Source organism: Sceloporus occidentalis, unplaced genomic scaffold, assembly GCF_023333645.1.
Source record: "Sceloporus occidentalis isolate IW3139 unplaced genomic scaffold, rSceOcc1.0.p SCAF_4, whole genome shotgun sequence".
Taxonomy (NCBI): domain Eukaryota; kingdom Metazoa; phylum Chordata; class Lepidosauria; order Squamata; family Phrynosomatidae; genus Sceloporus; species Sceloporus occidentalis.
In genome coordinates, this window is record NW_028316984.1 from 109,626,754 (window position 1) to 109,652,941 (window position 26,188).

The 26,188-nt window shown below is 40.2% G+C and overlaps 1 protein-coding gene across 1 annotated transcript in view; it reads right to left on the reverse strand.

Annotated features, from left to right (window-relative positions):
• Window positions 1–26,188, reverse strand: part of LOC149314495 (spondin-1) — a 437,456-nt gene that overhangs the window by 326,984 nt on the left and 84,284 nt on the right. Inside the window, exon 3 of the mRNA XM_089521249.1 lies at window positions 22,467–22,600. Coding sequence (XP_089377375.1) covers window positions 22,467–22,600 — 134 coding nt within the window. The remainder of the gene's footprint in view (window positions 1–22,466; window positions 22,601–26,188) is intronic.

The following is a 26,188-nucleotide window of genomic DNA, read 5'->3' on the forward strand; positions in this document are numbered from 1 at the left end:
AACATTCAAAATGATCTGAATATAGAAAGCTGGGCCAAAGCTAACAAAATGAAATGCAGCACAGAGAAATGTAAGGTATTGCACTTAGGGCATAAAAATGAAATGCACAGATATAGGATGGGGGACACCTGGCTGAATGAAAATACATGTGAAAGGGATCTGGGAGTCCAAGTAGACCACAAGTTGAACATGAGTCAACAGTGTGATGCAGCAGCTAAAAAGGCCAATGCAATTTTAGGCTGCATCAATAAAAGTATAGTGTCTAGATCAAGAGAAGTAATAGTGCCACTGTATTCTGCTCTGGCCAGGCCCCACCTGGAATATTGTGTCCAGTTCTGGGCGCCACAATTCAAAAAGGACATTGAGAAACTGGAGCATGTCCAGAGGTGGGTGACTAAAATGGTGAAAGGACTGGAAACCTTGCCCTATGAGGAATGACTCAGGGAGCTGGGGATGTTTAGCCTGAAGAAGAGATGGTTAAGAAGTGATATGATAGCCCTGTTTAAATATTTGAAAGTATGTCATATTGAGCAAGCTTGTTTTCTGCTGCTCCAGAGAACAGGACCCGGAACAATGGATGCAAGCTCCAGGAAAAGAGATTCCACCTCAACATTAGGAAGAACTTCCTGACAGTAAGGGCTGTTCGACAGTGGAACACACTTCCTAGGAGTGTACTGGCATCTCCTTCTTTGGAGGTCTTTAAGCAGAGGCTAGATGACCATCTGCTGAGGATGCTTTGATTTGGATTTCCTGCATGGCAGGGGTTGGACTGGATGGCCCTTGTGGTCTCTTCCAACTCTATGATTCTATGATTCTATGATTCTAAGGCCTGTTACAGACTGCCAAAATAAAGCTGCTTCGGGTCTCTTTGGAGGTATGCTATTTAAATGATGCATGGGTCCTAAGAGTCCGGAGGTCGCGCCAAAGCCACACTCCATTCCTAAGCACTGGAGTGCGGCTTTGGTGCAGCTTCTGGATTCTTAGGATGCATGCATCATTTAAACAGCATACCTCCAAAGAGACCCGAAGCAGCTTTATTTTGGCAGTCTGTAACAGGCCCTAGTACCCTAAGAAGTAGTTTAATTAGTTTGTTTTAGTACTAAAGAAAAATAGGCCTGGTCAAAGAACCTAATGGTACTTTTAAGACTGATTTATTTTAATGTGAGCTTTCATTAATTTCAATTTCCTTCTTCAGTTGCATTGATGAAATACTCCCTGCAGGTCACAAAAATTTTATTCCATGAATGCATCTGAAGAACTGGACTAAAATCCATAAAAAATACCCTAAACTAAATCATTAATCTTAAAGGTGGCTCTGGATTTCTCCTGCACCTTTTTTATTTAAAAAATGAAGTAGTAGCACAGATAGAGATCCTGTGTCAGAGCTGTTTTCCATTAGCCATGATGAGACATCTGCCTCAGAAGATGAAGCGTGGTCATCTATTGCAATCCCCCTCTAATGCAAGAAATCCATTACTATGGCTTACTCATGCTGTCCCAGGACAGGGGCTGAAAAATACTAGTTCTACAGAACTGGTTCAAAGGCAGCTTTTCTGACTCATGTCTGGCAAGTTGTACTGACTGAAATTCCCTCTACTACACATTTAACCCCAAGAAAAGAGCTCTGTCCTTTTCTCATCTTCCTCTATCTGCTTTTCTTTTCTCTCCTCTACTCCCTGCTTTCTCTCCCTCATTTTCTCATTGTCTCATAGTCTTTAAAAACAGAGCAAGCAGTAACAGCAAACAACTGGAGACTCAATCTGGATTCACACATTTGAAAAGCAATTCTTCTTCCAATGTGATACTTCAAGATGATCACTAGCTCAAAACAATACAGCCTCTACTGCTTGTGTAAGGGGTGGTAATTTATGTTTCACCTATTCCTTGCCAATATGAAAGGAAGTCTGATTATACCAATAACTTTAAATCAGTCAATTTTTATAACAGCAAATCAATTACTATGAGATACTATTCAAACTTGTATAGATTTCCACCATCTCCTTATCACATATTATTTATATCTTTTTCTATGGAAGCATCTTGCAGATCAGAAAGTAGAAAATATCCATTTATGTACACATAGCAACAAGGAAAAGAAAGTCAGTCATAGAAAATATTTTTATTAGCTTCTCTTTACTGTGTACAAAGTTTCAAGAAAACAAAAACAGGAAAGAAAAATGTGGCATTTCTTTGTATGTTTTGCAAAGTGTATAATATTATACAGTACATATATACACACTTCCCTCTGACTTCCAATCAAGTCCAGCGTCTGCTCTCCAGCTGCAAAGTGATCCACACAAGCTCATAGCAACAATCTGCTGATTCAACAATATTTGAATATATGGATATCAAGGAGTGGTAATCATTCCAAAATGGCATGCAAACTTGCTTTTTGTAATTAAACCTTACTCAGAAGTAATTGCTTCATATGAATGTTTTGTATTGCTTTTGGTGGAAAAACTCAGGGGATTATTTGCATAAAGTCTCAAAATGTGAAAAATCATATGCATAACTTCTCCCAGTGGAGAATAAACATTTGAAATTATTTGTTCTTGTGTGAAATAAATGAAGCTTTACATCTTTGCTCTAGCACGTGATTGGCCAGTAAATTCCATGCCCAGAGAAAGGAAGGGTACAAACAATATAAATAAATTAAATAAAATAAAGTCACCACTGCACCACTCTTGAATTTCCTCTTGCTCTGACTTGTTCAGGAGGTCTACTGGTGACTAACCAACAAGGGATAAGGTCTAGCCATGGGAAAACCACTGGATCAGCTGGGGAAGGAGTGGCAGTAAAATCATTTTTACTGGTCCATCAGGCACTGCCAGGGAGGTGCCTCTCTTCAGCTTCACAGCAAAACACCATACACTACAAAATTGTACAGATGAAAACTTGGACAACTTTGGCCAAGCAACATCAGAGTGTGATTAAGTTATTAGAAGGAGGGACACACAAGCTAGGAAAGGCTGTAGTAGTTTGTATTCCATGGGCAGGGTACACACTGCCAGAAAGAGGCGCCTCCCCGGTGCCTCTCTTTGCTCCGCAGATTGCCACAGCAACCAAATTGTGCGGTGCTCCTGCGGAGCAAAAAAGCGGTGCCTGGAAGCGGATCCTTTCTGAGGGGTTGCTGTGATGCTGCAAAGTGCCAGAGATGGCATTGTGATGGCGCCATTTGGAGGTGGCGCAGCTGCGATGTCACTGTTATGCACCGCGTCTGGTGGGTGCACTGCAGCTGCGGCACCCTCGTCACATCCGAGGGTTGCCAGGCATGTGGGCACTCTGCCCACCAGGCAACCCTCACACGTGACGACGGTGCCTCAAAGGCCCATCTGTTCCGTCCTGTTCTTGCCTCTCCCCCTTGTTGGCTTAATAAAATGCAAATTATTTTTGTACTTGGAACTCCGTTTGCAGTAAGTGCACTAAACTGCGAACAAAGGGTGGAAGTGGAAAGAGAGAGAAACTGGGACATTTCAAAAGCAGCTGAAAGAATGGCACAACAGAGGGTTGATTTGGACTGCCCGTGCAAAATTGGGGCAACTGGAGGGTATGAAATAGTAGTAAAGTTCTCTTCTACCATTTGCATGGCAGGGGTGATACAGCAAGTTGCAACACTGATCACACAAGATCATCAATTGGAAGGAAGAAAGGCCACAACTTTATTGTTAACAGCTTACATATGGGTTGGCCCAAAGCATGGGTCCAGATGCTGGCATTGACCAAGCCGCCTCAGCCCACTCTGGTGCCGGACACCCAGGATGACAGACGCAACTGCTGGGTGGACCAAGGGTGTTCTCTGTCACCTTGGAATGCTGGCCAAGGGTCCACCCACCCCTGCTTAATAGCCCCTTACCAGGACCAACCTCCCCAGGGACCCCCTTATGTACCAATGTTCCATATCCCTGACCCATGCTGCCACGCCAAAAATCAGAGAACCAAACCACAACTGAAACTCTGGGTTCCCAGTCACAGAAACTCTAATTGAATTCAGATAAATGTACAGCGTGCCCACGTCATACGTGGGTGCGCTTTATGCGGCTTTCAGCATACACTGAAAGCTGCATAGGGAGGAAGGGGCAGCGCATCCCATAGGGACTAATAGGGTGTCTGCCCATGGCGCGTGCATGCCACCGCACTACCATGCCACCGCATGCACGAGCCTTATTCATTTAAATGGGGCTTGAGCACACGTGGAATTTGCTTTACACAGGGGAGTCCGGAATGGATCCCCCTCATAAAGCAAGGGTGCCCTACCAATCCACAAGAAAGGAGATACAAAAGGCTTCAGCAACTACTTGACAATAGCACTAATCTCACATGCAAGCAAAATAATCCTCAAAATTCTGCAGCATAGATACCAAACATACACAGAGAGAGAGATTCCAGAGGTGCAAGCAGGATTAAAAGGAAGGGGCACTAGGGACGATATGGGGAAACAGAGTGGTTCCCAATAGGCAAAGGGGTCAGGCAAGACTACATCCTATCGCCTTACTTGTTTAATTTATATGCTGAAAAAAAATCACAAGAAAAGCAGAATTAGGATCAGAAAAAGGAGGAGGGAAGAAAGGAGGAAGCAACATTAACAACCTAAGGTATGTGGATGACACCATAATATTAGCAGAAGACGTTCAGAAGCTGGAACAGTTAATAAGGAAGGTCAAAGATGAAAGTGCAAAGGCAGGTCTGATGCTGAACATAAAGAAAACAAAAATGATGACCACAGAAGAAATACACAAATTCAATCTATAAATAAGAAGAAGACTAGAAATGGGAAGAGCAGCTATGAAAGAACTGGAAAAGATACTGAAGAGCAAAGACATGCAACTGAGCACTAAAGTCAGAATCGTTCAGGCCACTGTATTTCCAATTACCATGTTTGAAAATGAGAGTTGAACAGTGAAAGAAGCAGACAGAAAGAAAATCAACTCATTTGAAACATGGTGCTGGAGAAGTGTACCTAGCATACCATGAACAGCCAAGAAAACAAACAAATGGGTTCTTGAACTGATCAGACCAGGACTCTCCTTAGAAGCTAAGATGATCAAGTTGAGACTGTCATACTTTGGCCACATAATGAGAAGGCATGGATCACTAGAAAAAATAATCATGCTAAGAAAGGTAGAGGGCAGAAGAAAGAGAGGGAGATCACAAACCAGATGAATAGAGGGGGTTATGGGCAGGGGCTTGTAGGATCTGGGCAAGGCAGTGGAGGATAGGGATTCCTGGAGATGTTTCCAGTCTGTTGGTCACAATTTTGTTTTCCATATTTGTTGGCATAATTTAGTTTTTCTTATTGCAGTGTCTACCTCTTATTGGAGCTTCCACCTCTCTTTCTAGAATTTGTAATTCATCTTCTTATGCTTCTTTATTTCATGTCATCCATTTTTATCTCTTTTATATAGCTCTTCTGTGTATTGCAACCAATATCTTTTTATTTCTTTTTGGTCTTGTAATATGTTCTTCTTATCTCAACCTTTGGTATGAACTTCACTTTGAGTTCTCTTATCTTCTGGAAAAGATCTCTCAAGCTACTTCTTCTTTTTGCTCTGAAAGGGGATGCTTATTGCTTATTCTTAAATCTCTTGTAAATTAATTCTAGAGTCATTTTAACCTTACATTATTACATCAAAAATCTTGATGAAAGGAAGGTGAAAAATCATATCGATGATTTTTATGTCTCTACTGTCCATCCATGTCCCTGTTTTGAACTTGGAAAAAAGGAAAGAGCTCCATGCATTTTTATCCCCTCATACAAAAGGAATGGGTGAAATTACAATAAATCCGTACAGATAGGAAAGATTCAAGAAATAAAGTGTTTCTCTGGTGACATAAAAGCAATAAAAGAGGCAGGAATGAAAATAATTAATACTCAAAGTGGTCTATAACCTAGTCTAGCACTCCAACTACCAAATAATAGATGTAAACCCAAGAATGAAGAAATACCAACCCAAGCTCCCAGCAATCTCAAAAATGATGCCTGTGACCAATACCCCTCCCCCTAGCAATACATACTTCCAGAACCCCCAAATGAAGGATTAATAGGCATGTAACTATGGTTTGATTGAATGGGAAAATTAAAGCAGCACCAACAGATAGAAGCATGGCAAGGGGAAAGATGACAGGAGTTCTCTCCCTCCCATTCATGAAGTTTAAGCTGCAGCTTCCAGCAGTGCCCAACCCCCAAAGAGGGAAGCAAAAAGCTCTGTAAACACAAGTTTAAGTGAAGGATTAATAGGCATGTAACTATGGTTTGATTGAATGGGGTTAAAGTTTAAAAATATGTTGCTGTTGTTATTTGTCATCAAACTGACTTTGGCTTGTAGTGACTCTATGAATAGAGCGAGTTCAGGCTTGATTTGCTTGAAGACCGCTAGTCTTCTCAGATGTTTGTGGTGTCTGTAGAACACTTCTCCATCATGACATTTCAAATAAATTAATGTTAATTCCTGATAGCTTTCTTCACTGCCCAGCTTTTTCAACCATAGAGAAACTGGGAATACATTTGCTTAGATGATTTGGTATGTCTTGATGACTTTGGTTTGTAATGCTGGATTTAGACCTGAGAATCTTATCTTGTTTTTTATCACTTCTGTCACTGTATTGTTTGCTCATCTCCTTGCCCCCATCCATTATCTGCAGGCTCTCCTTTCCTACCCATGGCTCTGCACCACAGAGAAGGGCACTGAAGACCTCTCCTGTTCCTGCTCTTCCTCCATCCATCCTGCTTTCATTACTCTTCTGTATAGTTCACACTGCTTGGCTACGACAGACTGAAGGACTTTAGCAAAGATAACATGGGGAAATAACAGGCAGTGTACAACCTAAACATAATGGTGTACAACACAGACACTAACCCATCCACCCCCCCATCATTTCCTGGAAAATGCCTCCAAAGTTATGTTTAGGTTGTTCAAGGGAGAAAAGATGCTTCACATTTTGGTGTATTTTTTAAAAAAGTATAACCTAATCTAATCCATGCCAACACATTTGTTCCATACTTTGCAGATGTTTTTAGCATGACAATGCAAACACTTTTGCCATTCTCTGCAGAGAAAATCTGCTTTATTCACCAGGAACTTGTACAGCTGCACAAACATCAGAACGAGTTTTGGTTTGTGTGAAACTGACACATGCCTTGGTTTTTTCATATCTAAGCAAATCTGCACATACTCAGTAAAGTGAACAAATGACAGACATCTTGGCAAACGAACCATGAGATTGTAAAAGAACTGGTACTACAGCAGCTACTGTTCCCTGTCAACACACTAAACTGTTCTTCTAGGGCGGGTTACAGATCACCATAAAGTATGCGCTCTGCGCGTACTAGGGTTAGGAAGGGCCTTATTAGGGTTAGGAAGGGTCTTACCTTCCTCACGGCCCTTCTTCCTAGTACGCGCAGAGCGTGTCGTAAATGGCAGCACCCATCCACATGGGCGCCGCCATTTTGACATCTTGGACGCATAGCGTCCAGACGTGTCATGGAGGAAGTGATGCCGCGAGGGCGCACTTCGCCCCTCGCGGCACTACTTCCGCGTTTTGAAAAGGCGCGCCATTTCGGTGCTCCTTTTTCACTGCGCCGGGAAGCCTCACGGTCTGGCCGCTAGGGCTTCCCTCCGCAGCGAATGGCAGCGGCAGGAAAACGGCCGCTTGAGGGCGGTCTGTAACCCGCCCATGACTCTTTATTTGTACTTTAAATAAAGTCAATCTTGCAACCTTTTTGCTTGAAGTTTGGGATGTAAAGAATATTCACATATTGATTAAAAAAAGCCTTTGTCACCATGAGATTCTTCTCCCCTGCATGAGAGTGAAAGCAATTTTGTTAACAATCATCACAGTCATCATTAATTGTGAAAAACATTGTATCTTGTGCAAACTACCTGCCTTGAATCCCACTGTGGGAGAAAGGCGGATATCAATCATGGAAATAAATAAAAATAAAATATTTTTTGTACAAATATCCTCTATGAAATTTTTAATAAAGGACTCCCTACATTTGAAAAATTATTTTAGATGGCAGTTAGGGAGGACTTCTAATCCTTGCCCAGTAGGGAGATAACTTTCATTATGTGAGTTCTTCATGTATCTCATTGCAGTGACAATAAGATAAAGGTAATATGCTTGTGGAATCAGTACATTGATTAGCTGGATAAATATGGGGTTACACAGAATTAATTATCAGGATTTCAAAAGAGGGAATCATGGCATTGATCCTAGACAGCCTGATAACAGAGTATGGAGAATTTTTTATTACCAACTTCAGCTGGTGGCCTAGCATGTAGCCACTGCTGGAAGACAGAAATACTGTTGCACTCACTCATTCCTTGATGACTACTTGTAGGTTTTATTATAATGTACTATATCTAAGGTTACATCTGAAGACAAATTGGGAATTTCACCTGGTTCAGAATGAACCTTCTGAATTGAGGTCAGGTATAAAATAGCTGTCTTGAAGCATCATCAGTTACTACTTCAGTGGGAGAGGACTTTCTCAGCTGAAGAACCCTAGTTATGGAATATCCTCCACTTGGAGGCTTGATCTGTGCCACTGATAGTTTCATCTAGGTGCTAAACAAGAACACTGGCATCACTGATTTATCTCAAAGTGTTAATGTGCATAGTTTTAAAATGGTTTTAACCTTTTAAAGCTGGTTTTAATTTGTTAATTGTATTTAATATGTTTTAGTCACCTCCTGAGATCTTTTGATATGGGCAGGATGAAAATATTTTAATGAAGTGAATTAATACTTTCTTCTTGGGAGCAATTTATGGTGGTAATCATGCAGATCTCCAGATTCTATTGGATGTCAACTCCAAGGGTTCACATTATTCATTGGCTAGTTAGGGCTGCTGGGAGTTGTAGTCCAGCAATTTTAAGAAGGCTGCATGATTCCTATCTCTGATTTAAACAGTATGGGTCCTCAGAATCTCAGGAAATGTTTTCAGCTCCTAGACTTTGTGATCAGCTGGTGAAAAAATGATCCACTGCTTTCAGGTACTGAAATGTAGTCCATTTTGAGCAGAGCTTCTCCTCTGATGGTGCCTGAGTTTTAGAACTTCTTCCCCATAAAACATAATGGCAGCTTCTCTCGCCTCTGTTTAGAGATAAATGAAACATGCCAGCTCCACCAGATTTTTGAGAGCTTATGTTTTGGACTTAGGTCTGAATGAAGTTTGTACAGTATTTAGATTTTGGGGGGAGGAAGTTGTTGATGTCACTTGTTTTTGTGGTTTTAAAAACTACTGTGGATACATGCCTGGTCAAAGGCAGTATGTAAAGACAGTAAATACAGAAAGACAGTCCCTTTTTCAGGATGCTTGATACTAGTTGACAAACTAGATGTCAGTCAATCTGGGGTTTCTATGGTTGACTTATTTCATCCCACATTTGTACAGATTGTTTTCTGTCTCAGAATCATTGTCTTGGTGTATCCAACTTATGGATAGAAACATATGGTAGTTTCTACCATGCTATACAATGTATTTTTACATAGTAATTAATGTGCAACATATTGATAGCAGCTACCAAGCTGATTAACCTGTTCACCTATTTGAGGGCTGGTCCAAGACAGACCGCCTCAGGCACAGATGCTGGGGAACACAATAGCAACCCTCTAGCCTTCTCCCACCAAGTCCCTTGGACAATCCCCTCTGTTGGCCTGTCCTGCATCCCCTGCACTACCTGCTGTCCTCAGAGTGGTGGAAGCCTTTTCCCCACCCGTAGTCTTGAAGTACAATTCAGTTGGTAGTCTAATGTACTTTTGTATATAAAAAATGCACAGGAGGATTGCTTCAGGCAGCAAACCATCTTAGGCCATTCCAATCCCATTCCTGGGTGGTATGAGTCATCCCAGAGTTGAGTTTCAGGGTGCCTTCAGATGCTGCTCTATATCACTTATGTGACATAGCAACATAGCAAAGTATTCTCTTTGGTGTAACAAGCAACATTCTAAAATACAGTGACATCTTTTGGAGACATCTGGGAGAATTATGGAGAGCTAGGATGGTGCTGCGGTTCAAGCATGGGGCTAGGACTACAGGAGCCCAAGGTTCAAATTTCCACTCAGGCATGGAAATCCTCTGGGGGACCTTGAGCATATCACATTCTCTCAGCCCCAGTTGAAGGTAATGAACAACCCCCTGTGAACAAATTTTGCCAGGAAGCAACTTGATGTCACACAGGAACAACAACCGGAGCAATTATGAAACTTTCTTGGCCATTTTTCTATTCTAATTCTATTCTGCATTTTTTTAAATAATAAATAAATAAATAACACATTAGTATTATTACTTTTTAATGCATTACTTGTTACTGCCAGTATGTTTGTTTTGTTTTGTTTTGTTTTAAATATAAACTTTGGAAGTATACAATACTTGATGGCAAAAGCAGCCAGCAGTCCTTTGTTTCAAAGCACCCTGAGTTTTATTTTATTTCATTTTATATCCTGCCTTCCCCGTTTCTGCCAAGGCAGAAACGCCGTTGGTTCAGTTAGATCAGTTTTCAGCTCCCAGGTCTATAGATCTGTTTTGATTTGAAATGAACTCTGCTGATCAATAAATATGTGGTTAAGCTTTTACAGAAGGAATGGGTCAGACAACAGGAATTTTTTATTTCCTTTATTTTTCTAGTGTGTGTGTGCACGTGTGTGCATGTCTGATATGCATATTCAAGTAGTCTCATTTCTTGTCTCCAGCAGAGTTCATCACTTTGTAGAGCCCTTACTCAACAAAATTCCAGTTTATCAAATTGCTTCAGAATGGACTGTTCATGGTGAATACAACAAGGCTCATGAGAAATTTATGCTTACTGGTAAGTGATGACTTTTGCAGATTTCAGATTCTTGATACAAGTTTCATTGCTACAGGTAACTGAGTACAGTAAAGTATGTCAGTGTAGATGGGCAGATTAAATCAAGTGAAATAATGTCATTGCTGCTTGCAGAGACAATGGAACTGGCAACTAATCTCTGCTGTGAATTTCACATATGACTTATTATGCTGTTTTGAAGTAAGGAACAGTATTTTTTTTCTTTATTAATTTATCTAATTGCCTTTTCTACCACTTGATTCAATAATGCCAGGTTAGGAAGGCCTTTCTTTTTAATCAAAGGGTGGTCTGCTGAACTTAAAATCCTTGGCCACCAAACAAGTTATTATCTGTATGCTAATAAACTACCATAATCATCAAGATACTTAGAATTTAGAGAGCCAGCATGTTCCAGTGTGATTACAGACTCTCTGAATGGCCTGGGGCATACCACTGGCATTCACAAAAATGAGAATTACAGGTATTACCTCTCATTGTGAGAATGAATTTTACTCTGAATCTCTCTGCACATTCCTGAAATCATATCTCTCTACCAATTCTGAGCAATCCAAAGGTGAGGTTTTCAGACAAGCATTGATACAATAGCTGAGGCTGCTGAGATTAGGAGGAAGGCTGCCTCCTCAGAAATATCTTACAGTTCATCCTTTTGCACTAGATAGTCATGGACAGTCATATCAGTAGGTAAGTGGCATCTCAGGAAGTGGTGGCAGTAAGAGGTTAAAAGAAAAAGTTCTCTGCAGCATGGCCAGCCCTGTGCTAGTCTGAGGCCTTCAGGTATTGTGGACCAGACTGTCCTGCTGGCAGTATTGAAGGAGGATTCAGCTGCCAATCCAGCTGGCTTTTGTTCCTGGAATGAAAGTTGGCACCATTTTGTTCTCTGGTTCAGGAAGAAAAATGTTTAGGGTAACTGATTTTCTGTCATACAGATGAATGTTCACAACTCAGTACTGTGCCACTGAGTCCTTTGCCACTCAGTCTTGCACTGAATATCACTCTTGTCATGGAGCTGTCTGTGGCTGACATTGCCTGCCTGGCTGTCAATGGCAGAGATCCCATAGTACTCTATGGGTGCAATGTATTTCTAAGTATGGAACTTTAAACTAATTCACTTCTCTTTAGTCCCAAACACATCCCCTCAATGGTAATGAGATAGTAATTGAAAAATACTGCACACCAAAAAGTATTTATATCAGCAATAATAAACTATCAGCAGTAATCAGCACTTGCACCCAAGGTTATACAGTCATCAGTCTTTTAGGATCTAAGTAATATTGATCCATCTGCTCACAATAAAAATATTACTAACATTGACTTTAAAATCTTTGTTTGCTTGTGTGTTTAAAATGTTAAAATTTCTTCTGTGTTTTACCCTTCTAACTGTGGTCTGCTGAACCATAGATCCATTTTAATGGGAAGATTCAGTTGGTGGTGGCAGCTTTTAAAATGTTTGGGCTCAAGCATCCTGCATCCAAAGCAGTCTCAAATATTTCTGATGTCAGTATTAATTACCCAGATTTATGCTTCAGAAAGACACAAACCAATGAGCCTCCTGTTTATTTCACTTCCTCCTCCCTGTCATCATTTTCCTTCATATAAAAGGGGAAATTTTAAAAAAACCTGACAACTACACTGAAGTCAAATTAAACATCTGTTTCTAAAACAAACCAGAGTGCCTCTGACAGCTGTGGTGGAATGGCAAATGTTCCACAGCTGCCAAGCTCCTAAATTAACCATGATTTTCATTTACAAACAGCAAATAACTAGGAAATGATGAGGCCCTCTTTCCCACTCTGCCTTTCCACTGCTTGCAATGCAGATGAGTGAAGGATTCATTCAAGAGTGGATTGAAAAGGACAGAACTTTAAAGGCCAGAGCCTGTTCCCATTAAAATCATCTTAAACACTCCCTTTAGTGTGATTCAGCTTATAAATCAGATCTTAGCACTAGATAATTTGGGAAATTTATCTCACTCTTTCACATTGACTCCCAGTTTTATTTTCCTTCTGGATATTTTAAGGCCAGGACAGGTAAAATTGTTCACCTCTAGGGATATTAAGTGGTTTTTGAAAATACTAAAGCCTGTCAGTCTGCTGGAAAAAGCATATAAATGCCAGTCATGAAATAAACAATAAAAATCTGTTTCTACTTTCTTCCAATAGGCATACAGAATTTGTTTGGGTAATAGCTTATATAATATTCAATTCCACAAACTTTCTAAATTTATGGTACAATTGAATGGGAAAAACCTCTGAGCAAACTCCACAGAGATGGACTGGAGATGTGAGTGTGATCGACTCCTTGAGCAACTCGGATTCCTTTTAATTGCACTTTTGCAGGAGAACTTCTCTGTAGGCCTTCTCTTTAATGTCATAGGTTCTTCATATTTCTAAATGCATTTGAGGGCATTTAGGGTGCATCCACACTAGAGAAATAATGAAAATCAACAACACTTTAAGTGCTGTAGCTCCATCCTATGTAGTTGGGGTTTGTAGTTTCACAAGGTCTTTAGCAGTCTCTGCCAAGGAATGCTGATGCCTCACAAAACTGTAAAATCTCAGGATTCTGTAGGATGAGGCCATGGCAGTTAAAGTGGTGTCAAACTGCATTATTTCTATAGTGCAGATGCACTAGATCAAAAAACTTGTGAACTACATTTTCTATCAGCTCTAGAAAGCTTAGCCAAAAATAGAGAAAATGTGAACTGTAGTCCAAGAACATTTACAGGACAATCCACTTCCCATTTCTGATTTAAGAGATCATCCATTCAACAACATTTACAATAATCATTTTCAAACTTTTTCTAAAAATAAAATTGTGTAAATATTCCTATGATGGATCCTGTTAGCAAAGCTCAACCATATGATCCAGAAGTCATTCACACTCCTCACACCTTCATTGCTCATACTGTAATATATTTACAAATTAAATTATAATTTTATTTTATTTTTTAAAAAAAAGCCTTTCTGGCACCAGAGTCCATGTTTTCAAATGCAAGTTCTCAAACATTCTTACACATAATTTGCTTCTCTCTTGTCTTTCCACCTTAAAGAGTCAGGACTGATTTCAAAATAAACCTCAAGAAATAGGAAATGTAGGAACCTAATCAGCTTATTCAGTAAGTAGTTCTCCCTTGGAATAATGGGGACATCAAAGAAGAATAAATTGAAAGCAAGCTGTGAGCAGCTTGCGGGATTTGGATATGAGGGCCCAGGTTCAAATCTCTGTGTGGCTGTTGGCACTTTAAGGTGAATATCATGCCAGAAAACAAGTCATAGATAAGTCCTCCTCCAACCAGTTGCAAGCATTAAAATCTACCAAACAGTAGAGAAATAAATGATTTTGGTTTGCCGACAACCTGACATACAGAGTCAGATTTATTAGTGTGGCTTTACTCCCTCAGTTCATTATAAAGAAGTGTTACAGTAGTTGTCTGGTTAAATTAAATGTACCACAGTGAGTCCAGCCAGTGAATCTCTCAAGCTTTTGATAATAAATATATTCAGTGTGTAATCATTAGAAGTGGTTTATGAGGCATGCACTCCACCTGATTGACCTCCACTTTTCCAACAGTAAATAAAGTAAGAAAACTTTGCTCTTCTTGTTTTTAAAATGGGTGCTTGGCAACAAGTTCCTGTGTAAAAGACCATTAAAATGCATCATTTTGATTTAGTCTAGCTTTCATTTGTAAGTCTGCTCATTTACACTTAACTTTAGAGTAAAAGAGCAGACTTACAAATGAAAGGATTGAATCAAAATGGAACACTTTCAACAGGAAAACAGAAATAGTACACATCATTTTGAACTGGTTCTTTACCCGAAAGGAACAGTGGCTACTCTCAAATCTGTTGGAGGTAACAAATATAAACAAGTGTTTCTGTACCACTTTTTAAAGCTCCCTTCCCTTTCCCTCCAGAATGAACCCATTTCCAGGCATGTCTGGATTTTAAAAATGTAGAGGATGCAGAAGATCTATGATGGTTCTGGTATCCTTCCATTTGGGGTGTATCTTTAACCATTCACTTTTGCTTTATACAAAGATTCATTCTATTTGGGGAATTGATTGCTGACCAATCAAGTTAATACCTTGATCAAGAATGCATTTTCATTTATCCAGAAATCCTACACTTTGCATACTTCAAAAGGCTCATTTTGCAAAAGGTCTGCAGAAACTGCAATTTTCAAATACTATTTGCAGTTCAGGATTTCTGTGCAAAATCTCTGCAAGGTTTTTTGTACATTAAAAATGTTATTTACTATGCAGAAAATGCTGTTTTCTGCACAAAAAATGCTAACTGCAAATATTGCACAGAATATGTCCTGAATTGAGAAGATTATCCTCAGGCCAAGATTCAGGACTTTCCAACCCACAAGAAAAAGGATGTGTGTGTAGCCAGGGGTGGGGGGGTGGGGGACTATTTTTCAGATATTTTTCAATATTTTTATATCCCTGGTGGTATTTTAGAAGTCTAGTGAAATATATGCTAAATATTTTGCTATGCTATTTGCCATTTTAGGAAATAGATAGCCACATTTCCTCCAGTCCTGATACAATGGCAGTTGCTTGCTATCTAGTCATAACAGTCTAATGTATCAGGTGCTATGCTCTTGTCTTTATTTGAGATGGTAGCTATTCAGATGGGAGGAGGGCTCATAAATATGCCTGTGATTAAAATTTGCCAGACCAGGTTGATATCTAGTCCGAATTTTTTGATTTGGGAATGGGGTTAGAGCCTTAAACTAGAAATTAACTGGAAATATTAAACCAGAAACAAATCTTAAATTTGACTTTAAACTAGAAACTTTTTCTCATTAAGGAATCAAAGACTGGGGCTGCTGTCATATTACAGAATTAATGTAGTTGGACACCACTTTACCTGTCATGGCTCCAGCCTATGGAATCCTGGGATTTGTGGTTTGTTGTGGTACCACAGCTCTATGACCGAGAAGGCTAAATATCTGACAAAACTACAAATCCCACAATTCCATAGCATAGAGCCATGGCAGTTAAAGCAATGACAAACTGCATTATTTCTCCAGTACAGATACAGCCTGATATATCATAAAGGTCTTTTTATAAATGGACTGCTACATTGCATGTGTGTCTTAAATAAATACATAGTAATCTAGAAAATGGCAACAATGGTAGCATTCAGGTAATATGAGTGAGAGCAACCTTACTTTTACAAAGTTACAGAGGGGTACGTGTGATATGTGAAACATTTGTAAAACAGTTCAACTTGTACACTTCAGACTGTGCATCTATGTACCTGTAGTATGTAAAGTAATGAAGAGTTTCCTGATAATAAAAAAGAAAAGCATATTACAGTTAAATATATTATTATTTTATTACCCACAATGACACTACCTTTCTGTGGTGATGTGATTGTGAGGCAAACGGCTGTGATAATACTAGGTTCTCAAATGTCAGACAAGCTTTTGCTGAGAAGCCAGAGTAAATGGGAAAAACAGCTATTGGGAAATAGCAGTAGTGCAGGGTGACAATGGTAGAGGATCTCTGAGAGACAATGGCAGTGGCACCATACTTTTAGTACTGTGCAATGGTAAACCAGTCCTGAAGCCTTCTACCTTGAAAATGCTATGATGAGATAGTCTAAAGTGAAACAAAAGATAATGACAAGGGATGAGACTGAGAACAGAAGGCATTCAACAAGCTAGTGGGGTACAAGAGAGACCACTATGGGTAGTGCTGTGGCTAATAACACAATTGGATGCAAGCTGTTGACAAGTTCAGAGGTGAAAGGAAAGTCTGAAGCTATACAACATATTAAAGGAATGTGCAGGAATGTAGCCAGGATTTTGGGAAGGGGGGGGGGTCCAGACTAAGAGGAAGGAGCGGGACTTCTGGCCACAAAGACTGCTGGGGCGTGTAGTTGCAGGAGGAACTGCCCCTTCCCGCCCTCACAACCAGAGAAGCTTCCAGGATGGAACCTCTGGCCACAAAGGAAGTTGTGGCTTGTAGGCACAGTAGGAACCTACTGGCAACTACAAGTCCCAGCGTCATTTGTGGCCATAAGTCCTGCCCCTGGAAACCTCTCTGATTGGTTGTGAGGCCGGGAAGGGGTGGTTCTTCCTGCAACTACATGCCTCAACAGCCTTTGCAGCTGGAAGTCCCACCCCTTCATCCAGCCAAAAGCCTCTCTGATTGCTTGCATGGCTTCCTAGGGCCGGAGGAGGAGGCCCGAAGAAGGAGGAGGATGTGGGCTGGAGGACGTGGCAGACTGGAAGATGGGAGGAAGGCGGGTCCGGACCTCATGGACCCCTCCCTTGGTTATGTCCCTGGAACGTGGAATGCAAGAAGCATGAATCAGGGGCAAATAGACATAATAAAACAACCTGAAATAGAATGTATGAATATTGAAGTACTTGGAGTGAGTGAGCTGAAATGGACAGGAATAGGACATTTTGAGTCAGATAATTACTGTATTTTCTGGCGTGTTACAGTAGTTGTCTGGTTAAATTAAATGTACCACAGTGAGTCCAGCCAGTGAATCTCTCAAGCTTTGATAATAAATATATTCAGTGTGTAATCATTAGAAGTGGTTTATGAGGCATGCACTCCACCTGATTCACCTCCACTTTTCCAACAGTAAATAAAGTAAGAAAACTTTGCTCTTCTTGCTTTTAAAGATATTTTTAACCGTTTTAAATCTTGTCAAAAGTCAGGGGTCGTCGTATATGCCGGGTTAAGACCAGCCTGCTCAGGCCGCAAGAGAGTCCTGTGGCCCAGCACATACACCCGGCTTGCTCCACAGCCTGGCGCATTCGCATTCAACTTCCTCCCACCTTCCAGGCCTTCAGAGGCCCTCTGAAGCTGACGCGCAGCCGTCCTGCTCCCACCTGTCCAGGCCTCCAAGGAGGTCCAGGTCTGCACAGAGGCCGCAAGAGAGCACCGCGACCCAGCACACACACCTGGCCTGCTCCGCAGCCTGGCGTGTTCACCACCGGCCTCATCTCACCTTCCAGGCCTTCCAAGGCCCTCTGAACTTGGCATGTGCCCGGCATGCTCCCACCTTCCCAGGCCTCCAAGGAGGCCCCCTGAAGCTGGTGCCTCTATACTCAGCCCATAGTAGGCCAGAGCGCTGCCTGCACATGAGGCAGGCTTCGCAGGCCTCAGCAGAGACCTGTGGAGCCGGCACACATAGGCGCTAGCCCTGCCTAACGGGTTGAAATTTTAGAGTTTTTTAAATTTTTATTTGGTATGCGTTGGAACATGTGTAGTCTTATATGGCGAGTATATACCAAACTCTATATTTTAAGTTGGGGGATTGTCTTATATGCCCAGTTGTCTTATACACCAGAAAATACTGTACACAGTTTTTTACTCAGAAACTGGAAACTAAGAAAAATGGGGTTGCATTAATAATGTGGTGAGATATTGCAAAAGCAGTCAAGGGGTATAATGAAAAGTGTGACTGACTAGTATTAATAAGACTTTTGGGGAAACCCACAAATATAACCATAATCCAAGTTTATGTTCTAACTGCAAAGGCAGAAGAGGAAGAAATTGAAATATTCTATGCTGGTGTCCAGAAGAAATTGTTCACAAACTAAAACAGGACAAGCTTTAAACTGCTTCCAAAAATCCAGCTACCTATTATCACAAAAGTTAGGGCACATAACTTTGGAGTAAAACAAAACTGTCAGGAACATAACAAAAGAATTTAGGCTTAGCATGTCCTCACCTCCTCTTAATGGCCTGAACTGTATTGGCTAGCCCCAAGTACTGTAAACCAATCAGTTTTTGCATGATGAATCAAAGGGTCTATTCATTGTGAGTAACAAGAGGGTTCAGAAGAATGTGTTACATCCAGGACTGGCACTGTAGCAGGGCTAGGAGCAATATTCTTCTCTGGGACCCTTTGGGCATAGACTGCATTGCCAAATGGGGTTCACCGGGGGGGGGGGGGAGAGATGAACTGAAATGATTGCAAGTTCTCTTCTGATTCTGCAAAACTCTTTTTTTTAAAAAAAATGTTAGACTATGGACAGGACTGAAATCTAATTAAAGGATTCATTACTGTTCCTGGGCATTTCCAAGGCTGTCATTTTGCTGTTTTTTGTTTTTTTTACCCAGAAAAAGTATAGGGAATCTAAAGGGAGGAAGTACTACAGATGCATCTGGGAGGTGCTCTTTGTGCACCCCTGAAATGTTGTTGTGTGCCTTCAAGTCATTTCTATTTTATAGTGACCCTAACACAAACCTATCACAAGGATTTCCTTTTCAGAGGGGTTTTTCCATTGTCTTCCTCTGAAGCAGAGAGAGAGAGAGGTTGCTCAGTTGGTTTCCATGTTTGAGTGGGGACTTGAATCCTGGTCTCCCAGAGCTCTAGTCCAATATTCAAATGCTATATCATGTTGTTTCTCACTGAATTACACATTGCTTAAAGAGTAATAAATAACACATTGTAACCATGTTACTTTTAAAATAAAATTAAAAATGTAGAAACTGGGAAATGGCCAAACGTCCCTCAAACCATTTGGGAAGTCAGAGGAGTAAATATTATTTGCTACAGAAAAAAATAAATAAATATAATGCTAGTTACATGATTTTAGAAAAGAAACATTGCTATGTCCTTGTTACCCCTCCAAAACAGGTTACACCATGACTTTTAACATATTCCTTTCAGGCTTTGACATACTTGAATGGCGCCATAGAATACCAAATTTGAAAAATCCCTGATTCTTTGATCTCCAGCTGATGTATCTTCCTAAGGGAAAGACAGGTTTCCAATGAAGAAATGCCATCTTTGGGATCTACATATTAAAGCAGGTGCGCAAAGATACTAAATACTGAAGTCTGCATTATGTTTTGGAAACATTACAACTAGTCTTCCAACATTATAATTTCCCAAATGAACATCTCTTTTTAAAAAATACATGTAAATGGTGTCCTGAATCTGCCAAATTTCCAATTTGGCAGGCTTTATGTCTTGTTCAAATTACTCAACCCTCTGGTGGCTATTCACATCCAAAAAGAGACACATAAATAAACCAGAAGAAGAATGTTTTATTCTGAAAAATAACAAATTTCACACTTGGTATTAAAAAGAAGGTAACATTTGCTTGGCTAAGTCAACATGAGTACTGTCTCTCACATGAGAGCCCTCCTCTTAACATTATCTTAATATTTTTTTGACAGTTGCATAAAATAAGTTATTCCTAGCTGATCAATAGGTATAATCTAGGTCCCATATTTGTGTGGGCAGTTGGGAATAATAAGTAAACAAAATATGTAAAAATGTAATTAGTTATGCCACACAAATCAATCAGCTGAAACCTTTTATTTTCTTTAAATATCCTATCACTTTTAACCTCAAGACTAGTGATCCACTGATTTAGGAAATCAATATAAAGACAATATAAACCACCAGAAAATAATGAATTGAACAAAACACCAGGAACAGCATAAAATTCTACATCCCATTTCACTTTCCAATAATAAAAAGTTGGTATCCTTCTCAAAAAATAATTTCTTAAAAAAATATACAAAAAACATGGTTGTAAAGATGTGTGTGTGCACGCATGTGCATACATGCACACACACACACACTTTTTGCATAAGAAGTCTAAAAAAAACCCAAAACAAAAACAAAAAAATTAACACAGTTGACCATTTTCTTGATGTGGTGCATTGATGTATTGAGACATCTATTCTGCTTTAGGACAAGAAAATCTATGAGCATTCTTTACATCAGAGTAGGCTCATAAAAGCCGGCATTATAAGTGTTATATTTGTGGCCGCCAATAAAACCTTACATAATCTTACAAACAATGTAGGGGGAAAACAATTGAATCGGAGCAGGGGGGAATGTAATCAGGTATGCCAACCCTCAGTCTCTTGGGAACTAATGAAACCCCTAGCCTCTAACAGCTGTTCACCCTACTCTAAATGAAAATGTATCCTACAAAGAGGATTTCTCACATAATTCAAGGTGTCCAATACTTATAAAAATAACTAATGCTGTCCAACATTTATTTCTTAAAGCTAGAGAAAACAAGAAAAATTCTGGAGGGCAACCACTGGAAAGCAAGACATGAAGAGAATAGCACCGCCCTGCTTGTATCCCCCAGCAAGTGTATTCAGCAACATACTGCCTCTAGTATTGAAAGATAAATCTATATGTACATATAACCATCATGCCTAGTAGTCCTTGAGGGTTTTATGCACTTTCCTAATTCCTTTATAAACCCATTTAAGGTGGTGGCTATCAGTTCCTCTAATATACTTTAGTATAAATAATGCATTCTATAGTTTATGTTCTCCCTATAGCTCCTCCAGAGCTTAAGGTAGCTTAGACCTTAAACTAGCTTTCATAGCAAGTTTTTTGGGGGGAAGCTTTGTTTTTCACAGTATCATTATAGCTTTTATAGATGCTATAACAATTGAGAAAATGGTGCCTGACACTTGTATGCATTTAAGTGGGAGTAAAGCAGCCACAGGAAGAGGGAGAGGGGGAAGCTTACTGTAAACCCTGTAATTTCAACAAGCTCAAGGCTTTATATTTTGTGGGGGGAAATGTACATGGTGTTAACTTGGTGCCAAAAGCAAAATAATAATTGCTATGTACTGTGCTGCCCCCACACAACGACATGGTGTTGTATTATACTGTTAATAATTGTCTACAAAAAGTCATAATGAAGGTAACTGTTTGAGTCTGATAGGCATCATTCCATTCAATTATTCACATCAGGTTCTCTTCTGACTCAACAAAACATGGATATTTTATAATTTATTTTCATACACATTATATAGGACATCTAGCTAAGCAGGGTCAGCCCTGGTTGGTACTTTCATGGAGACCAGCAATGAGTACCTGGTACTGCATGCTATGTTTCATAGGAAGGAACCAGCAAAACCACCTCTCTGTATTTTTTTTTACCTAAGAAAACACTAGGAAATCCATGGGGTTGCCGTAGGTCATTTGAAGGCACATACACAAACACACATCATCTCTCCAGTGTGCCAATCAAAGCTTTGTTAAAGTTCTGTGGCAAGCAGTTGGCTACTTTTGTGAAAGAAAATAACTTTTTGTCACATGAACTGGAATTCAAAGAAAACTCAGTGTTTATCTCCTCAAGTAAGTCATCCCAAAACAACTTGATCATGCTGTGTTTCCTGCAACTAGGACTTCTAATTTATAAATGGTTGTACATGCAGTGTAAGTCCACCAAGGATCCATATGTTGTGCTGTTGTATCCACAGTATCATAAAGCACTACTTGGTTTACCACATCAGGACTATCCTAGCCCCCGAGACTTCAGGACCAAAGCCTAAGACCAAGGGATCACACACACACACACACACACACACACACACACACACACAGAGTGATGTCACAGGGACAGACCCTGGTTATGTTTAATCTGAAAAGGGGCTGACCTGGTAATGTAAGTAAGCATGACACATGAAACATCAACCACAATTACACACAGTATACCATTTATATATATATATAAATACCAAGTCTATGTAACACTGAACACACACACACACACTTTTAAAGGCAATAGATTCCTCCCTGTCCCCCTGAGAAATGGAGAAGGGGAACTAATCACACAGGTATCATAAACTATAGCCTCTGCTGAAGCTTTTAACAATGCATTTGAATCATAAACTTACTTCAAAATTACACAGCCTGTGCCCAAAGAAGGCGCCGTCCAGAACACTTGAATCCGTGTCCTCCTTCTTGGTGTACTCTCAGTCACAGCTACAGGGCAATTACTCATGAATTGTGTTTCTTCCTCGTCTATTATCTACAAAAACACGAAGAAGCAATATTTCATAAGGTTTGTCAAAGACAGATATAGAAGATATAGACATACAATACTTGAAAGGCCTGGGCACTGCACAAAATTGCATCATATATATATATATATATATATATATATATATATATATATATATAAAATCATTTATAAAAATTATGGATAGTCAAATCAGCCCACCAAATCATGCTTGAACTATACCTCTGCTTTCACCAAAATAATAAGTATATTTTCTCTGAAAAATGAGAAATCCACAATTGGATTCTGGAAGTCCAGTTAAAAAGCTCTTTGTAGGCAATTCAGCATATGGTAATGCTGCAGAGTTTGTATCCTTGGCATACTGAGGTACAGGCCTTCTAAGCCTAGCCCATTGGACTTACAGGAAGTCTCACAGTTATAGAATTCTAGAGTTGGAAGAGACCACAAGGGCTATGTGGTTTAGAGTAATGTGTACTCTCTGAGTCAAGGTCAGACTTTGTGTAGTAACTTCCCATCCTATTTTAACAAAAGTGAACCTCTTTTTAGGTACCTCTTTTTAGGTACACTGTGTAAGCCTATTACCACAGATAACCTGACATCCCACTTGGAAGAAATTCCAATTTCACACCCCTCTCCTTTTTCAGAATTTGATGAAATTTGTTGACAACATCTGTTCCGAACTGGAACAGGCTACAATTGCAATCCTTCCTTAGACTGCAGTACAGAAAACTGACATATATCACGACTACAGGATAAACATTATTGGTCATATTAACAGATGTAGTGAGCAGTAGATCCCTAGTGTCAGTGCTACATGGTGTGAGTGCCTGGGAGGGACACACCTAGGGCAGCCAAGGGATAACTGAACAAATGATGCATGCACTTGCCCCTTCTTCTTCCCCTGTGCCTTGGCTGGTTCAAGTGAGTGAGCCAATGAAAAAGGAAAGGAGGGAGAAGCTCAGATGAGCAAGCCAAAGCATTGGGGAAGGAGGGGAGAGCATGAACACACACCTTCCTCCTTCTCTGTTGCCTTTTCTACCTCAGCCCAGAGTGCCAAGGCAGCAAGAAAGGAAGGAGAGTCATGCACTCATCTCTCCTCTGCAGCTTTGGGTCCTTCAAGAGCCCTGGCAGCAGAGAAGAAATGGCAGGCCACAGCAGCAGCACCGCACGCCCATACACAGCAGGAGGAGGAACTAATTGGGTGTTATCTTTCCTCTGATGTGTCACCACGTGTGGTCCCATCCCTCACACATCACTGGCAGTGGGTGGTCTATAGCGAGAAAGCATCACAGCCCAATAGCTGACAGATTCCTAGATCTCCTCAAAAGTGGTAGAACTGTGCCCCTAAACAACAAAACACTCAGATTATCCAAGGGCCAGCACTGCCAGTCCCCTTGGCTGGATAATAGGTCCCCTGGGCTGGGATGAACAACCCTCAACCAAGCTGAGGCAACTGAAAGATAGATCCTTGGGGAAATATAGGGCAGAAGCACAAAAAGCACACTATACTATGCAGGAAAGATCCATCTCCTATCCTAACAGATATGACAACAACACAAGCAAGTTCTCTTGATATCCTTGAACTGACAAGCTGTAGCATAAACTATCTAACAAGGACTACTAAACATAAAATAACACATTTTATGCTACCAAGCAGCTATTAATATTTGGCCAGGATGCTAAAAGATTCTAAATCCCATCTACTTATGGTAAAGAGCCACATCCACTATAACATCCAAAGAATTTTTCAAAAGCTCAAAATATCATGAGTTGTTACTTTTTTATATGACAATTTATTTATTCACATCTTGGATGATCTTAAAAGAAAGCAATTGGGGAGAAAGGAAAAAATGAAACTGAATACAGAAAAATACTGGGAAGATGGGAGGTAATAAGTTGTAAAGTAAAGAAAGCTAATCTTTAATGCAGTCAAGATTTAAGATAGCATTCACCTTTACTAATTACAAGAAGAAAATAACAAAATGTATATCATTTCCCCAATTTATGATTCAGGAAGTCGGAGCTGTGGCAAGAATAGTAAAAGGTCCAGAGTAATATTTCATCAAACTGCACCATAAATTTCTACTGAATTCAAGGTCCTATCAAGCCACCAATAAGATATAAATCATAGTTTCATCAGGCTATGGTACCATTGTCTTCCAGATACCAGTGTCTGGGTAAAGGTATATAAATCCTTCATATAGCTGATTATTGGTAAACAAAAAAACAAAAAAGGAAAAGAAAAAGAAGGGGAGGAAGGGGAATGCTTGAGCCAAAAATGTCAATCTTTAGTCACCATACATACAAGATTAACCAGACTTTGATTTTCATCTTGTATAATTCTTGGGACTGTTTCTACTATATACTATATTCACTATTTTGGCAAAATCTAATTGCCAACCCCTGCTACAGATGACTCATTTAGATGTGGTATGTCAACACATCTGTAAATCTGAAGTCAAAGGCTTTCATGGCCAGCATCCATGGTTTTTTTGTGGGTTTTCAGGCTATGTTGCCATATTCTAGAAGATCTTCTTCCTGACATATTGCCAGCATCTGTGGCTGGCATCTTCAGAGAATGCTTGCCTGGAAAGGAGTTGGGTATATATATATATTGTGTGACCTGGAAAGGCAGGAGTGATTTGCATGTGTATTGTTCTGTTGCTAATAGCAGGTCTCAGGGTGGAAGGGTCTGCAAAAGAGGATTAGTGTCTGCTTGATAAGTGCTCATTGTCTGCTGGGAGATTTCTCATTTGCTTTTGTTGAGTCTTGATCTTGCTATTTTTTCAGGACTGGTAGCCAAACCTTGTTTACTTTAAGGCTTCCCTCTTTCCTGTTGAAGTTGTCCAGGTGTTTGTGGATTTCAATGACTTCCCTGTGCATCCTGACATGGTAATTCTTGGATGTCCTAGTCATCCGCAAACTGAACCAACGTTTGTTGTGTATACAGTATACAAAAAACCTACAGAATACAGACTGATATCTGCACAAGAACTCCAACCATCACCCAGGACAAAAAAGAAGCACAATCAAAACACTGGTAAACAAGCAGCCATCCAAAGGGAAGGTATTTTTACCATACATCAAAGGAGTCACATACAGAATAGGCAAAGTGGTGAGGAAGCATAACCTTCAAATGGTTTACAAACTGATGAAGAAAATCCAGCAAATGCTTTGCTCAGCCAAGGACAAGAGACATCCTCTCACAGCCGCAGGAGTTTACCACATACCATGCAGCTGCGGACAAGTCTACATAGGGACCACCAAATGCAGTGTGCAAACAAGAATCAAGGAACACGAGAGACACTGGAGACTGGGTTAGCCAGAAAAATCAGCAGTGGCAGAACATGTTATAAACTATCCTGGACATAAAATGCTGTTTGAAAACACTGAAATTCTGGACCATGCCAACCCCTACCATGTCAGGATGAACAGGGAAGCCATTGAAATCCACAAACACCTGGACAACTTCAACAGGAAAGAGGGTTCCAGGGATAGAGAAGGACGGTTAGGGGTAGACTCTGAGTGGAAAAGGGCTCCCTACCGTTATACTTCCAGGACTCTAGAAAAGGGAGTGGCTGGAGTGTGATATCCTGT